Source organism: Pituophis catenifer, unplaced genomic scaffold (assembly GCF_029215685.1).
Source record: "Pituophis catenifer annectens isolate HBS135680 unplaced genomic scaffold, rPitCat1.0.hap2 SCAF_1, whole genome shotgun sequence".
Taxonomy (NCBI): domain Eukaryota; kingdom Metazoa; phylum Chordata; class Lepidosauria; order Squamata; family Colubridae; genus Pituophis; species Pituophis catenifer.
This window is the reverse complement of record NW_027256881.1, coordinates 20,633,481-20,651,002: the sequence shown is the minus strand read 5'-3', so window position 1 is coordinate 20,651,002 and position 17,522 is coordinate 20,633,481. Positions and strand designations below refer to the sequence as shown.

The 17,522-nt window shown below is 42.1% G+C and overlaps 1 protein-coding gene across 1 annotated transcript in view; it reads left to right on the top strand.

Moving 5' to 3' along the window:
• The window catches only part of FSIP2 (fibrous sheath interacting protein 2), a 68,473-nt gene that overhangs the window by 22,613 nt on the left and 28,338 nt on the right, over window positions 1-17,522 (top strand). Inside the window, exons 8-11 of the mRNA XM_070931973.1 lie at window positions 1,128-1,269; window positions 2,743-2,838; window positions 5,685-5,800; window positions 13,829-14,518. Of these exons, the coding sequence (XP_070788074.1) occupies window positions 1,128-1,269; window positions 2,743-2,838; window positions 5,685-5,800; window positions 13,829-14,518 (1,044 nt within the window). The remainder of the gene's footprint in view (window positions 1-1,127; window positions 1,270-2,742; window positions 2,839-5,684; window positions 5,801-13,828; window positions 14,519-17,522) is intronic.

The following is a 17,522-nucleotide window of genomic DNA, read 5'->3' as shown; positions in this document are numbered from 1 at the left end:
TGTGGACTTCAACTCCCAGAATTCTCCAGCCAGTTATGCTGGAGAATTCTGGCTGGAGAATTCTGCTATGCTGAGCTATGCTGGCTGGAGAATTCTGGGAGTTGAAGTCCACAAATCTTAAAGCTGCCAAGTTTGAAGACCTCTGAACAAATTTATTGAATCATCCTATACAAGAATTTTCTCAACTAATGGTTAACTCCTGCTTGGGGTTAAATGTGGGTCAATGGAATTCAACAGTGGGTGGGACTTAGTTCTCTTGTGACTATGTGGGGATTCTAGGCTGATCTGTTTGACTGCCCCCCCTTCCCCCCCCCCTTCTGCCACTCCTTCTCTACAGATCTAGACAAACCTGAGCAGTGGGCTGAAATGAATAGGATGGAATTTAACAGAGAGAAATGTAAAGTTCCACATCTAGTTAGAAAAAATGTATTACTATAAAAGGGGGGATGGGGTGGGAACCTGAGTTGGAAAGATCAGGTAAAGTAATTGTTCCTGCCATACGGTCCTCTAGGGCAAGGGTCTCCAACCTGGGCAACTTTACGACTTGTGGACTTCAACTCCCAGAATTCCTCAGCCAGCATTCTGGGAGTTGAAGTCCACAAGCGCATGCTGGCTGAGGAATTCTGGGAGTTGAAGTCCACAAGTCGTAAAGTTACCAAGGTTGAAGACCCCTGCTCTAGGGAGTTGTCCATGAGATAAGACAACAATTTGTTGGTCCTCTTGATTCTTAGCAGAGTTACATTCCTGGAAAATATAAAGGTAATTTAAATCCCCTACGATCCCTATTGTATGTCTGTTTGAAAGCCTGGCCATCAGATACGGGAAAAGCCACATTTGTGTCTTCAGCTGGCCTGGGTGGTCTGTAATGAACTCCTTCCACAGTATTACTTCTGTTCCTCTCTATTTTTTTTGGTAACTCAAGTTCCTTCAAGAAGTTTTCTGTGCTCTTATTCCTGAATTTTCTCGGTGATGCCTATCACATCAGATTTGTCTTCTGAGTTGGATCTCAGGTTCTCCCTGTTCATTTCCATCATTCTTATTTCCCTTTGCCTTAGCCCTTGAGCTTTTTCTTTGAGCTCTTGGGGGAGAGTTTGAATAATTATTGGGTCCCTTCTTGGTCTACTTAGAAACAAGTCATGCTAGAGAAGAAAATGGCGCACCAGCTGATGAAACTGCAGAAGCAATTCCAAAGAGAGGGCCTATTGCCCTCTTCCATAATCTTCCCTACGGGCACCCCTGAAAACCAGAGCTTGTTAGATAAAAACGAAGGTAAGTGAATTTGAATGGCTGCTTATCCTTTTCCCTTATTGCTTCCATTGATCCATCAATAAATTGCAGCCAATATTGAAAAGAGTTTCAGCTAACAATTTTGGCAATAGCACTTAGACTTATATACTGCTTCACAGTGCTTTACAGCCCTCTCTAAGTGGTTACAGAGCATATTGCCCCCAACAATCTGGGTCCTCATTTTACCCACCTCAGAAGGATGGAAGGCTGAGTCAACCTTCTTGAGCGTGGTGAGATTTGAAATTGCAGTCAGCTGGCAGTCAGCAGAAGTAGCCTGCAGTACTGCACTCTAACCACTGCGCCACAGATCTGGATCAGTTGATTAGCGGTGATTGGGGAGGGGGTTGTGTGGTGAAGTGAGTGAAAGAATTGGCTGCCTTTCTAGCCCTTCATGGTGCAACCCTACCCATGATTATAAGTTGTTTTTCCAACAATGAATTAGCAGTCTTTGGAAATAATGCTAAATCTGTGTGTAGAAGAAGTCCATCAGTTGCTAAGTGGCTCCTTCTTCATATGGGTACAGCACTGATGTGGAAGAGCACTGAACGTATATTAAGCTCTTTTTGAACAAAGGTTGAATGCTCTTCAGGAACAGCACTAACCTACTGTCACTGGATATCAGCTAGTAGTCAGACTCCCTTGGAATGAACCTATGCAAAACCCTTGCATAGAACCAGAGGTCAAAATTCATCTCTCCACTAGCCCATATTAAGGAAAGTGAATAATGGACAGATTCCCAATTGCTGGTAACATTTGGTGGAAGCCTACACAAGAGAGCCAAGATAATCAACCAAAGCCTTTATGTGCCCTCTCCACTATAAATAAGCATAGCAATATTTGCCGCTATTGCAATTGTGCCAAGTTAGTGATTGCCAGTTGAGACAGCAAATTTTATGCTGGCATAGTTTTCTGCTGGTTGTGAAGATGAACCCTTAGGCCAGTGCCCAAAGTGTGTGTGTGCTCGCACGCCTGAATCCCCAAAATGCAATGTGAGTGCACCCCACCCACGTGCATGCGCGCTTGCCCCTCCCAGATATGCCCCATCCCCTAAGCATGCACGCATGGGGCCCCTGTGTGCGCCCTGCCTCCTGCGCATATGCAGCAGAGACCTAAAGATCAGCTGGATGGCGGGAGGCAGATGTGCATGCACAGCGGAGCTGAGCTGGGGCGACGGCTCACATGCCCACAGAGAGGCCTCTGCATGCCACCTCTGGCACGCATGCCATAGGTTTGCCATCATGCCCTTAGGCTGTAGACATGTTTGATAAGCAACAGATGGATGGTGCTAATAGAACAATGATGGTCACTCTCACCAGTTATCATCACCAGTAATGGTGCGAGACAAATATGGAAATCCTATAGGGTTCTCTTCTCTGATATTGCAAATCCCATTACGATTTTTCTCTGCTTTGATGTATGTATCTTCCACGTTAATGTTGATCTTTTTTTCCCAAGAATCCCATTCTAAGAAAAGTGTAGACATGAATGATCCTATGGAGCTGGAGAATGCATCAATTAGTCTCCCTGATAAAGAATCACAATTTTCCAAAGGTACTTTTCAATTCTGTGATGCAAGAAAAGATATTGGGCTGGAATAGTCAGTCGTGGGTCTAGAATGAGAACTACTTTTCAGGAGAATCAGCAAAATGAAAAATGTGGGGTAAAAATACCGTATTTTTCGAAGTATAAGATGCACCGGACTATAAGACGCACCTATCTTTTTTGGTGAGGAAAAGAAGAAAAAGAAATCTCCCTCTGCCTCTGCCTCTGCCTCTGCCTCTGCCTCTGCCTCTGCATCTGAACAATTTTGCAGCCAACAGCCTGCTTTACTTTCATTTTCATTTTCATTGTAGCTTAATTAGCACAAATGGGAAAAAAATCTACTTCAGCAATTTTCTTCCTTGCATCAAGCAGCAGAGCCCTGCACAAAACAGCTGAGAGCAAATCAGCTGAGAGTCGGGAGGCCAAGCCAATCAACTTGTGCTAATCAGACTGTGCTGAAGCTGAAAGGAGCTGTTTTTTCCTGCTGTTTGCTTGCAAGGAGGTAACTGCTGCGAGGCAGAGGCCAAAGGGTGGGGGCCAGTGGGTGGGCGGGGCTACATTCGGTGTATAAGACGCACCTAAATATTCACCCCCTTTTGGGGGGGGGAAAGGTGCATCTTATACTCTGAAAAATACGGTAGTTCAAAGCTAAAGATATGACAGATCTATTACCAAGGGTGAGCAAAGGATCACTGTTCAGAAAACGAACATGTATGGGCAGTAGAAACATATCTTATGTTTAAAACATATCCATACCTCCAACCACCATATTTTTCAGAAATTTTCTCTATAGTCAAATTTAAGAAAGGAGTTGACTGAAGGAGCCTGGGTAGGATGAATTAACTTTCCGGGTTCATTAACTAACAGTATGGATGGCTGCTTTTAAGCTGGCCAAAGAAGCAGCGGAGGAGGCTACAAACCCAGTGGCTGCATTCACCTATCTAATCTTGGAAAGTTTGTGCCTTAGCTTATATGAACCCAAGTTGTTGTATTAGTTGATGATTCAGTGTAGTTCTCTGCCAATCTAGAAATGGACCTAATTTGGTAATCGGATTAAATGTGAAGTGAACATGGCTATTAATCCGTAAACCATGACATACCAATGAAATGATTGTTCTCATAAAAATGTGCAAAGCCAAAAGAGTACGTCACTTTTTCACTTCGTATGATATGCAAACGCAGTCATATACATTTGGCATTCCCATTTGTCCACCCAAAATCTATTCCATAGCACAGGGGTGGGCAAATGTGGCCCTTTTACAACCTGTGGACTTCAGCTCCCAGAATTCCTGAGACAGCTGTCTCAGGAATTCTGGGAATTGAAGTCCACAGGTTGTAAAAGGGCCATATTTGCCCATCCCTGCCATAGCAATCTGTTTTTCTCTACCGGATGCTCATTCAGCTTCTATTCAGGTAGGGAGAAAGAGAAGTTCCCCTCTCCCTCATTCAGCACAGACAGCATGCGAGCCCTTGAGCAGGGGGTCTCCAACCTTGGCAACTTTACGCATACACTGGCTGAGAAATTCTGGGAGTTGAAGTCCACAAGTCGTAAAGTTGCCAAGGTTGGAGTTCTCTGCCCTTAAGGAAACAAAGGAACCTCTGTTCCAGTGGTGGGTTGCTACCAGTTCGCCCTGGATTGGGCGAACCTGTAGCAATGGTGGCAGGAGGCTCTGCCCACCCACCCGGACACTTCTGCGCAGGGGTGAAATGTAAAATTTGTTACTACCGGTTCTGTGGGTGTGGCTTGGTGTGGGGGGGTAATGTGACTGGATGGGCATGGCCAACTTTTTTTTTTTAAACTTTTCAAAGCATTTTTTCTGCAAATGCAAAAAAATGCTTTGAAAAGCCTCTGCCGATCAGGCAACACAGCTGGATCGTCAGAGCCTTTTCAAAGCATTTTTTAAACCACCTTTCCCTCTGAAGAGGTTGCAGAAAAATATGCTTTAAAAGTCTCTCTGATGATCCCAGCTGAGTTGCCTGATCATCAGAGAGGCTTTTCAAAGCATTTTTTTTAAAGCCTCTCTGACATCCCAGCTCAGTTGTCTGATCATCAGATATTTTTTTAAAAGCCTATCTGACAATCAGGCAACTCAGCTGGGATCGTCAGAGAAACTTTTAAAGCATTTTTTTCTGCAACCTCTTCAGAGAAGAGGTGGTTTAAAAAATGCTTTGAAAAGGCTCTGACGATCCCAGCTGTGTTGCCTGATCAGCAGAGGCTTTTCAAAGCATTTTTTTAACCACCTCTTCGGCGGAAGAGGTTGCAGAAAAAAATGCTTTGAAAAGCCTCTGACGATCCCAGCTGAGCTGCGCAATCATCAGAGGTTTTTTTTATTATTATTTTTAAAAGCATTTTTTCGGCGGAAGAAGTTGTAGAAAAAATGCTTTTAAAAGTTTTTTTTCAAAAAAAGCCTCTGATGATCATGCGGCTCAGCTGAGCATGGTGGAGGGGGCAGGGGGCGCAGGGATTTTTGCTACCGGTTCTCCGAACCACCTGCCACCATCGCTACTGGATTGGGCGATCCGGTCCGAACCGGGAGCATTTCACCCTTGCTTCTGCACATGCGCAGAAGCATCGCACCCACGAGCACGCACCCATGACCGAACCGGTAGTGACGGGTTTTGAAACCCACTACTGCTCTGTTCCTATTCTCATCCGTCACTGGGCCTAAAGCACAAAGGTAGAGCATGTTCTGGGAAAAGATTCTGGCTATAGGCTGGATCCTAGCAATAATAATGCTAGTTTTCTGGAATATCTAGCAAACCTCTCCTTTGGTTAGCAATAACAGAGCTAAGGATGGGTTTCATAACTGCCAAATTTGATTGCTCAGTTCTATATTTTCCTCCCCACATCCCAGGAGACGTGACTGTGCCTGGGAGCCAGCTATCACTTTCCAGAGAAAGAAGTGAGGCAAAATCTATTCGTATGCCCAGCTCTGAACGGATCTCAAGAAAGTTTGCCAGTTCTATAGAGGTAAGATGTGTCTGATGGAAAGGGAACGTCTGCACTGCGAAACCCCCAAGGGGCCGCTTCTATCTTGCCTTGACTTAGAAGAATATCCAGTGTCAATCAGGCTAATTTTTGCATATAGAGTCCTCAATTTACAACACTTGGCTAAAACTTTCTTATACAATTTTTCTTACTGCCACACTTGAGATATAAGAAGCTAGGCCATATATTCTGAGATTACTGTGTTGTACTGTACAAACTATGTTTTATTTAAATGGAATTTTCATCAACATGTATACAGGCAGTCCTCGTCTTACAACAGTTCATTTAGTGACTATTCAAAGTTACAACAGCCCTGGAAAAAGTGATTTATGACTGTTTTTCACACCTAGCTACCATTGCAGCATCCCCATGATCACATGATCAAAATTCAGATGCTTGGCAAGCTATTCATATGTGTGATGGTAGCTGTGTCCCAAGGCCACATAATCATCTTTTGCAATCTTCTGACAAGCTAAGTCAATAGGGAAACCAGATTCATTTAACAGCTGGGATACTAAGTTAACAACTTTATTGGCATCATTGGATCAACAGAAGAAAAATAAACCTGGTGACCAGCTGAGAATATAGCAACCCAACAGCACAAGATGAAATGGCCATTCAGGGAAGTGACTGCCGGTAGCTACTGAAGAAAAGGATGTGGGATGGATAAATCTAGTAACTAATTGGAGTTGGAAATAGCAATAGCACTTAGATTTATAATCCACTCCATAGCAGAGGTGAAATCCAGCAGGTTCTGACAGGTTCTGGAGGACCGATATCGGAAATTTTGAGTAGTTCGGAGAACCAGCAAATACGACCTCTGCCTGGCCCCAGAGTATTGTGGGAATGGAGACTTTGCAATATCCTTCCCCCAGGAGTGGGGAGGGAATGGGGATTTTGCAGTATCCTTCCCCTGGAGTAGGGTGGGAATGGAGATTTTGCAGTATGCTTCCCCTGCCATGCCCACCAAGCCACGCCCACAGAACCGGTAGTAAAAAAAATTGAATTTCACCATTGCTCCATAGTACTTAACAGCATTCTCTGAGCATATTGTCCCCAATGATCTGGGTCCTCATTTTATTGACCTTGGAAGAATGGAAGGCTGAGTCAACCCTGACCCAGTCAGGATTGAATTTTTGGCTGTGGGCAGAATTAGCCTGCGACACTGCATTCTAACCTCTGTGCCACCACAACTCATGTTGCTACACTGGAATGAAATGTGGTAGACTAGCTACCCGGAAGAGCTTAAGATGGTTCAGTGAAAACTAGTAGTGGGATGTGATTTGGGATGTGATTTGCAGCAAGCTGGGAGTGTGTAGCGGAAATATGTATTCTCACATACAGGTAATAGTGGGTGGCCTATCCTAATGATGGGGCTAGTTGAAAGTTTGGACCAGACAACATTGTAATACAGACATATTTTGCCTACATACTGGCTGGGGAATTCTGGAAGTTGAAGTCCACGCAACTTAAAGTTGCCAAGGCTGAGAAATATTGCTGTAATACGTGAGTGGAGCAGTGGTGGGTTGCCCTCAGTTCGGACCGGTTCGCAAGAACCGGTAGTAAAACCAGTGGGAGGCTCCGCCCACTGACCCGGACGTCATCATAGGTGATCTGCGCATGTGCAGAAGCTTCTGCGCATGCACAGAAGAGAGAGAGAGCACGCGAAAGCATGATTCGAACCGGTAATAAAGGTAAGTAGAACTCACCCCTTGAGTGGAGTCATAGTAAATTCAGTCTTTTTAAGCTCTGTTAGTTAAGATTGGGGCTGTTTAAAGTCTACTCTGAAGTTAAAATATTCAATTAAATGCTCTCATCCCTACTTTTTAAAAATATTTTTTTTAAACTTTGCAGCAGGAAACCCTTGTCGAGAAAGACCAGCACAAAAAGGGAAGTCTTGACCTGGAGCCAGGTAATCAGTGAGCAGTCTCCTTCCCCAAGGCTTAAAATAAATAAGATGGCACAGATTGCGGAGTTTTCTGCGTCTTTTGTTGCAATAGTAACACATTGTTAAGTGGGAGAAGTTTCAGATCTTTATAGATGCTAAAATTTGTGCATGGATTAGTTGATTTGAGGCCAAATGACATCATGTAAACTAGATTAAAATCTGAATCTTGTGGCACTTGAAAACTATTATGGCATAAATTGTTGTCCATTTCATTGCCTGAATAAGACATATATATGCTAAAACAAGGATATCTGTGGTTTCTATGCTTAGAATGAAGAAATAAAATATAGAAGATAGAGATAGGGGTGTCAAATTCATGTTGTCACGGCAGTGTCACGTGACATATCGCAACTTTCTTCTGCTTTGCTCAACCGGGCCAGATGCGTGGCCAACGCATCTGGCCCGTGGCCCATGAGTTTGACAGCCCTGCCCTATAGACATAATTCCCTGGATTGATAAGTGACTAAGGGCTGCAATTCTCTTTGTGTGTTAAAATGTGGGAATCTGTTGCCCAGGTTAGCAATTGTCAAAAACCTAATGATTGTTTTTGCTTTAATTGATAAATTTCCTTCATTCTTTTATTCCTTTATTCATTCTTTAACATAATCTTGAGTCTTCAGCAATTTTTTTTTTTAAATACTTTATTGAGTTTTCCAAAACAAAAAAGAAAATGTACAATCTATCTCTCCTTTCGGAGGTGCAGTGTTTATACAATATAGTGAAACAAAAGTTTAAAAAAAAAGCTTCATCCTTAACTATACATTATTCTATACAATATAACTATAATTCATGTGCCAGGTCAAATTCTAAAGTCATGTTTTCATCTTATTGTTCAGCCAGTGATACCAAATACCCCATACATCATAATATTTTGAGTTGTCCTCGTTTTTTAACTCACTTGTCAGTTTCGCCATTTCTGCGCACTCTAGGATCTTATTTATTAGAGTTTCTTCTGAGGGGATAAGTTTGCTTTTCCAGCATTTTGCGAAGGCTAATCTAGCCGCAGTTATGATCTGAATTATCAGTTGGGTTTTATTATTGTTAAAGCCTTCTTCGGTTATGCCTAGGAGGAAAAGTTCTGGGGCTAGAACTACCTCCTGTCCCGTTATTTCACAGAGCCAGTGTCGGATTTTGGACCAGTACTTTTTAATCTCAGGGCAAGTCCACCATAGGTAATAAAAGGTGCCGACCGTTTTTTCACATTTCCAACATGTGGGAGAGAGATTTGGAAACATCTTGGCTAGCCTCGCTGGGGCTAGATACCACCTGTGTAACAATTTGTAATGATTTTCCCTAAATGTTGTCGATTTGGTTATTTTGTAGTTTCTATTCCAAGCTATCTCCCAATCATTAAAATTTAGTTTATGTCCTAGATTTTTTTCCCAGATGTTCAGTTGATTTTTTGCTATGGAGTCTTCAGCAATTTTAGGTACGTATTCATTATTAGGAAAGGTCCATGGGAACTAATACGGGGACATTCAGTCAGCTCAAAATCCTGCATGCCTGTGCTGCTGACCAGTTCCTTAGACCAGTGTTTTTGCCTTAGCTAATTTTATTTCTATTACAAAAAATGAATAGAAAGCCAGCATATTGCAAAGCAAAATTTCACTCCTATTTCTATCAACGCCTTTGAGCCAGACATCGAGCTCAGAGAGGGGTTTGCCACCCAAGTAATTATAGAGGCCCTGACCAGAAAGCAATCATTATACAATTATTTCTAAAATATAACAATGATTTTATTGCAGTGTTTATATACCACCTTAGTACATAATCTCAACACACATAATGGTAACCCAGAAGGCAACCTACATATTTATTACATGCAATGTATAATTGCTTTTTACAATCTCCAGAATCCTCTCCAACCACGTGTCTGAATTTCAGTGGCTTGATCGCAATCGCCAAAATTGTGCAGTCTGGTACCCCACATTGTGACTCAGGAAGCACATAAAACATGTAGCTATGAGCCTTAAGGAGTACTTCATGCAGGGGAACTCTGTTCTTAGTGACATATTTCCCCACTGTAGTTCGCACCTCTCCCCAAAACCAACTGAACAGTATTCATAATGCTGTAGCTGACGCCATCCCATGTCCCACGGAGAACACAATTTTCAGCTTGAATGACACTGTTACTAATCTTGCTGTTGAATGCAAGTTTGTGGTAGACAATCTTTTCATGACTCTGAAGGCCTGTTTTGGGCCACCTTGCCCTTACCTTATTACGACAGTTGTCCCATTCATCCCATTTTAATCCAGCCTTTAGCAAAACTGGAAGGAAAAAGGACTGGTATTTCATTCCCACATCAGGCAAATTTTCTTACAAATCTGAAGATCCTCTTATTTGCCTCAGGTTTACCACCTGCTGTTCCTTCAGGATGCTCAGAACACTTCCAAAATCATTACTTCATTCTCTGACATAGGCTATGTGGAAAGAGAGTAGAAATGAGAAGTTGGATTTCCTATATCCAGCATTTAGCTCAGGGATACACAATTAATTTGGGCAAACCTGACTTTTGCCTCATGTGATGGGATTGGTGTTTCTCAAAGTAGGGTTGGGTCAGGACAAAGAAATGGCCACGGCCAATAAAATGGATGTAGGCAGAATAATAACTACATTTTATTTAAGTAATATTAAAAATAATGTAATGTAGACATTATCATGCTCTAGATATTTAATTATTATTATTGTTTAGACTTCTATACCGCTTCATAGTGCTTTACAGCCCTCTCTAAGCGGTTTACAAAGTCAGCATATAGCATATTGCATATTAGCATATTGCATTAGCATATTGCCCCCAACAATCTGGGTCCTCATTTTACCCACCTTGGAAGGATGGAAGGCTGAGTCAACCTTAAGCTGGTGAGATTTGATCTGCTGAACTAGCAGTCAGTTGAAGTAGCTGCAGTACTGCACTCTAACCACTGCGCCACCTCGGCTCTTATTAATTTTCCTCATCACTTATAAATTAAACTCGGTGGCAACTTTTGCAAGATTTCAGAGGGCCACATTCAAAATTTTTGAAGGTCGCATGCTATCCATGTGTACGTCTTTTAGATCATCGTTCAATCACACTGTCTATTCTGCTTCAACTGTTTAAACTTATTGGGTATTTGGCAGTGAGATTCAGTCTGTTTTAGAAAAGTCTGTATGTGTTTGCAGTATACTAGTCCTTCATCCAGTATAGTCTCATCCTTTAAAACCTTGATTTTCTATTGCCCAGGGTAACATTTGGCTTAACAGGATGTAATTTAAGCATCTTCCCCCACCTTGTTACTAGTGAAGTGCCTTACTAACAGTCCTATTCCCAATCCTTCCCAATCTGGTTTTTGTTTTCTGTTTTCATTCTATTGAGATGATCCTGACAGTTTTAAAAGCTTTATCCTCTCCCAGCAAATACTGAAAGTTTATATCTTCATGACATTTTGTTTGATCTTTGTTATGTTCTCTTCTGATTTTTCAAATATTAAGTCATGAATAAATTTCTTAACCAGCTTTGTTTTCTCCCTGGTGCTTCCATTTATTTATCTCTGAAGCTTCTTAGGAAATCTGTACCTCCCTCCCTCCCTCCCTCCCTCCCTCCTTTCTTCCTTTCTTTCTTTCTTTCTTTCTTTCTTTCTTTCTTTCTTTCTTTCTTTCTTTCTTTCCCATATTCTCCCTTTTGGGTATTTTAAACCAAATACACAGTTATTACTGTGTTCCCCCCAAAATACAAGCGGATCTTATATTAATTTTTGCTTGAAAAGACCCATTAGGGCTTATTTTCTGATTAGGCCTTATTTTGGGGAAAATACAGTACTAAATGCGTCGGTCTGCTTGATGATCTTAGCTGGGGCTTATGTTGGGGGCAAGGCTTATATTATGAGCATCCTGGGGAAAATGCTGGGGCTTATTTTCTGGTTGGGTCTTATTTTTGGGGAAACACGGTAGCTGTGTTCATACTATATGCTTAATTTGGTTCCTGACCTAAACCTTTGTCTAGGCTTGTACAACACATTGTACCATAGGCTAATTAAATTACCTGAAATTATCTATCATGCTGAAGCCACAATAACCAGTTTAACATGTTGCAGTGCATGCAGTTGCTAAATTGGTTACTGATTTAATTAATTTATTTATTTGATATGCCCAATGATTCTGGGCAGTAAAGGATGTTGATGAATTCAGCTGTGAGAGAGCAAAACATCAACGTGAATGGAGAGCGGTGGGACAAAAAAAGGAGAGAAACATTGGGGATAGAAATAAATACTGGGGGACACTTGCGTCTCCCCATACTCTCCATTCCTTTAACCCAGCTCTTTTCCATCTTGGTTTTCATAGCCTGCTCTTTTTTCTCCACCATTTCCTCTTTATGCATTTATTGCTCACCCAAAATCAGTGAGAAGGAAAAGTCAGGATGGCCATTTGCCCTGAACCTCAAACTAAAAGATGGGCTCAGATTTAAAAGCCTGCTAATTAAAAAAAAAACCTTAAATACTGATATCATATTTTATTTTTCTACATTCTGATTTTTAACTTTTACCATGGCTAAGATCCTTGAAAGCTGGAAATAGTCTAGGCCTCTCTGCAACTTCAGGCAGGATTGCATGAACTCATGCATGTGCCACACACACACACACACACACACACACACACACACACACACAAACAAGGCCGTCTCTTGCTTACTAGGCAACAACTATCTTTTTACACTGTTTTATTGTTCATAAAAGTCTATGAAACTACAATTATAACCATCCGCTTGATTTCTGAAAAGGCCTCGGGATCCAAAGAGTCATTTGGCATCATCTAGAGCAGGAGTGTCAAACTGGCGGCCTGTAGGCTGGATACATCAGGCACAGGCCACGCCCACCCCAGCTCTGTGAATGGGAAAAACATCACAAAACATCATGTGATGGCAACGTGACACCACAAGTTTGACAGCCATGATCTAAAGCAGTGTTTCACAACCTTAACAACTCTTAAGATATGTCAACTTCAACTTCCAGAATTACCCAGCTTGATGACTGGGAAATTTTCAGAATTGAAGTTCACACATCTTTAAATGCATCTAAATGTCTGCATTGGGGAGCCCATGTAGGATTTGGAAACCTGCTGCTGGTTGGGGAAGATTAGATGCAAAAACAGAGAAGAACATAGAGCAGGAGAACCTTTATTGATGATTTTAGAGAGTTGTTAGTAGAGGAAAGAGAAAAAGAAGAAAAAACAATGGAGGGTTCCGATTGCGCCCCATAAGTTTATATGATCCTTATATGGCAATACTACCGTGTTTTCCTGAAAATAAGACCCAACCGGAAAATAAACCCTAGCACAATTTTTTTTCAGGATGTTCGTAATATAAGCCCTACCCCCAAAATAAGCCCTATTTATCAGGCAGACAGGCGCATTTAGTACTGTATTTGCCCCAAAATAACACTAATGCGTCTTTTGGAACAAAAATTAATATAAGAACCGGTCTTATTTTAGGGGAAACATGGGTAGTGTGCCTCCTAGGTTGTACAGTAAGCAAGATTTGTATTTTTTTTGGTTTACATTTTAGATTAGGCCCATACATGGTCTCTGATTGGTAGAGCTGGGACAAAACTAAATTTGGATTAATTTTATTTAAATTGAAAAGCTTATTTAACATAAAGTATAGTTAGTATGATGACTTGCCCATTTGTACTCATTTTCCTTTCTTTCATATTTAAAATTTGAATTTGATAACACCTTTTAGATGTATTTGATGCCATGTTCAAGATTTTCAGAGCTTTAGTTTGTGCACTTCAATTTTAAAAGTTTTATTCTCATGCACTGAGCAGTCCCAGCCATGAGCAGTGAAATTGGCAGGGTAATAAGTAGGTTTCTTCTCCTTTTCATAAATCCTTCTATCTTAGATACCACTTCTTGTCCTTTGTTGTAGGCGAACCTGTTGTTCCTCATCCTGGCAGCAGCAAAGTTTCCTTTTCTTCAACTAAGGATGCTGTGTCATTGACCAGCAGTGTGGTTAGTAACAACCCATCAGCCAATCCTGGGTCTGGCATGGCAAGAATGAGCAAAGATAAATTCCCAACTTCTGCTTCAGCTGTGTGTGAAGGTGGAGTCTGTGGATCAGGTGGTTGCGGGAGCAAAACTGTCTGTTCTGGATCAGCTGGTTGCGGGAGCAAAACTGCCTGTTCTGGATCAGCTGGTTGCGGGAGCAAAACTTCCTGTTGCGGATCAGCTGGTTGCGGAAGCAAAACTTCCTGTTGCGGATCAGCTGGTTGCGGAAGCAAGATTTCCTGTTCTGGATCAGCTGGTTGTGGGAGCAAGACTTCCTGTTCTGGATCAGTCGGTTATGGAAGCAAAACCTCCTGTTGCGGATCAGCCGGTTGTGGAAGCAAGACTTCCTGCTGTGGATCAACTGGATGTGGAAGCAAAACTTGCAGATCAACCAGATGTGGAAGCAAGACCTCCTGTGGATTGGCCAGATGTGGGAGCAAAACTTCCTGCTGTGGATCCACTGGTTGTGGAAGCAAGACTTCCTGTTGCGGGTCAACGGGATGTGGAAGCAAGAGTTCCTGTTGCGGATCCATTGGATGTGGGAGCAAGACTTCCTGTTGTGGTTCTGGTTGTGGGCCAGGAGGATATTCCAGTAACAGTGGCAAGACCGGCTGCTGTGGATCAGCTGGTTGTGGGAGCAGCAATGGAAAAGGTGGTGGTTATGATTCAAGTGGCAGCAGCAAACACGGAACAAGCAATAGCAACAACAAGCACATTTTTTCATGCTCAGGTGGTAAGTCTTACCTCAAGATGCAGTCTCATGTCCTGGGACTGAAATGAGACAAACAGTCATGAAAAATGGCAGAATGATAAAGCAATTCTATGGAGAAAATGTTCATTGGGTGGGGGGGGGGGGGCTGTCATTTGATATCCATAATTAATGGAGGAGAGAAAGCTGAATACAAGTAGTCCTTGAATTGTGACTCTAGTGGAGGTTGCAAGTCATTAGAGGTCATAAAAGGGGTCTGTCGCATGACCAATCTGATTTGACAGTATTTTTTTGCGGCAGTCATTAAGCAAATGCAGCGGTCATCAGTGTGAACCCATTGTTCACTGTGAGTGTGCTTTTGCAAAAACTGGAAGTAAATGCTGGTTTTTGACAAAACTGTTGTCAAACAGGGTCATGTGACTGCGTGATACTGCAAAAGGCCCTTAATGCAGCCATGTTGTCAAGTGCTCAAAGTGCAGTCACATGACTGTGGGAGGGTGGCAACCATTGGAACTTCAGATCTGGGTCATAAGTCACTTTTTCAGGTATATCGTAACTTCAAACAGTCGTAAGGCGAGAACTACCTGTACGATGTTTGATCAAAATTTATCTTATCATATAAAAATTGTTGCATTCCTGTGCTTTCAGTGTTGCCTTTCGGTGTTTTGTAATGTGTAGAGAGGTTGCTTTTCATTATGAAACGCTAATCAGCTCTGATAACGGACACAAATCTAAATTTACAAACCTTGATTTGATTGTGCTGCTGGTATCGCTAATGCTGCGATGTCCTTATCGCTGCGGTGTCCTCATCGGCTTGAAAAGCCCAAAGCGCTTGATGATGCTCTGTTGGCCTGTGCCATCCTATGATTTGTTGCATTGGAGTAATATAGTTCGGTGATTATGAAATTTGAGTTCTGGGCATTTGCAAATGCAAGTTATTGCTGTTTTTCATGCATACTAGGAGGAAATCCATCTCACCGAACTTCGTCAAAGCCGTCAGGCAAAGCATCCATGTATTCAGCAGCCTCTCATCATGCTGCTAACGAAGGCTCTTGTAAAGTGAAGCAAAAGAAGAAAACCACTTTAATGGTATATTTATTTATTTATTTATTTATTTATTTATTTATTTATTTATTTATTTATTTATTTATTTATTTATTGTTTATATTTATATACCGCCCTTCTCCCGAAGGACTCGGGGCGGTCAACAGCCAACAGATAAAACACAAGAAATACAAAATTTAAAAACAGTATTAAAATCCGATTAAATTAATTTGGCCCACAATTAAAAGCACCCCTGTATTAAAACCCATAATTAAACAGTTTAAAAATTTAAAAGAGTTAGGCCAGTCCGGCTTGTTGGAATAAAAACGTCTTTAGGGCACGGCGAAAGGTGCGTAGATCCGGGATCCGCCGTATCTCTGGGGGCAGCTCATTCCAGAAGGTAGGTACCCCCACAGAGAAGGCTCTCCCCCTGGGGGCCGCCAGTCGGCATTGTTTGACCAATGGCACCCTGAGGAGCCCCTCTCTGTGGGAGCGTACTGGTCGGTGGGAGGCCCCTTGGACTTGAAAAAGCTGAGGGGTTATGCTTGGGCTGAGGAAGGGCCTGAATAGATAGCAGGTAGACTACAAGGAGTAGTTTAAACTCTGGGCTGACTGACCATTGCATGCAAAACACTGATAACATTTTTAAGAAAATCCTTTTTTAATTTTTCTAGAATGAGCCAGAAAGTCAACCACGCGAAAGACACTCAGAGAAGAAGAGACGACTTAATAAGGGGAAAACAGGTAAGGGCCAAAATGTTTCCCCACTAGATGTAACTAGTTCACGCTTTTTTAGGCCTGCTGCAGCAGCTGAACATTTAATATCAGGCTTTCCACATGCAAATAATCTCCTTTTTTTACAAAACAAAAGAATTCACTCCAACGAGCCTTTCTCTGAAAGGAGCCTTCTGTGAAAATTACTGTAAATGTAGGACTATCTTTCCTGCGTCATGAAGGGCATTATAGGTACTCCTCAACATACAACCACAATCGAGCCCAAAATTTCTATTGCTAAAGTGAGATAGTTGTTAAGTGAATTTTGCCCCATTTTACAATCTTTCTTGCTCCAGTTGTTAAGTGAATCACTGCAGTTGTTAAGTTAGCAACATGGTTGTTAAGTGAATCTGGTTTCCCCATGGACTTTGCTTGTCAGAAAGTTGCAAAAGGTGATCACATACATGACCCAGTGGTGGGTTGCCCACGGTTCAGACCGGTTTGCAAGAACTGGTAGTACAACCGGCGGGAAGCCCCGCTCACCGCCCCGCATGTCATCATCAGCAAACTGCGCATGTGCAGAAGTTTCTGCGCATGTGCAAAAGCAAGGCACGTGTGCGAGCGAAGTAAGTGTGCGCATGCAATCCGTTGCGAACCAGTAGTATAGGTAAGTAGAATGTATGAATTTTGATCATGTGACCATGGGGATACTGCAAAGGTCGTAAGTATGAAAAAAATGGTTATAATTCACTTTTTTCGGTGCCGTTGTAACTTTGAATGGTCACTAAACGAACTGTTGTAACTCGAGGTCTACCTGTGCTAGATATGTATTAGTCACCAGTGAATGCCATTGATTCGTCCTTTCTATCTTGCTTGTGTCCCTTTTGGTGGGCTTTTAGGGGGACTTTCCACTTCCATCAGAGGGTTTTACATTTTATCTATCTGTGCAGCCAGTGGAAGGATTGCTTGATGGCCAACTCCTGATTTTTCAGCATAGTAGCAAATGATAAAATTGGGTCAAAGAGCCAAAATGCAGGATTGTGAGGCCAGGAGATAGGCCAATATGGTGGGCAGATGAGTTTTGCTTTCCCTGCTTTTGGGGAAAGAGAAACTGGCTTTTGTGGGGAACTAAAAGGAAAGGCTGAGACAGTTTCTAGCCAGCAGTTTAGCCCTGATTGATTAAAATATCACTTATTAGCCATGTTTTTGATGAACTATCAAAAGCACTGCAGACTTGTACAGAAGTGCCTGTGGCATCCTGATGGGTAAA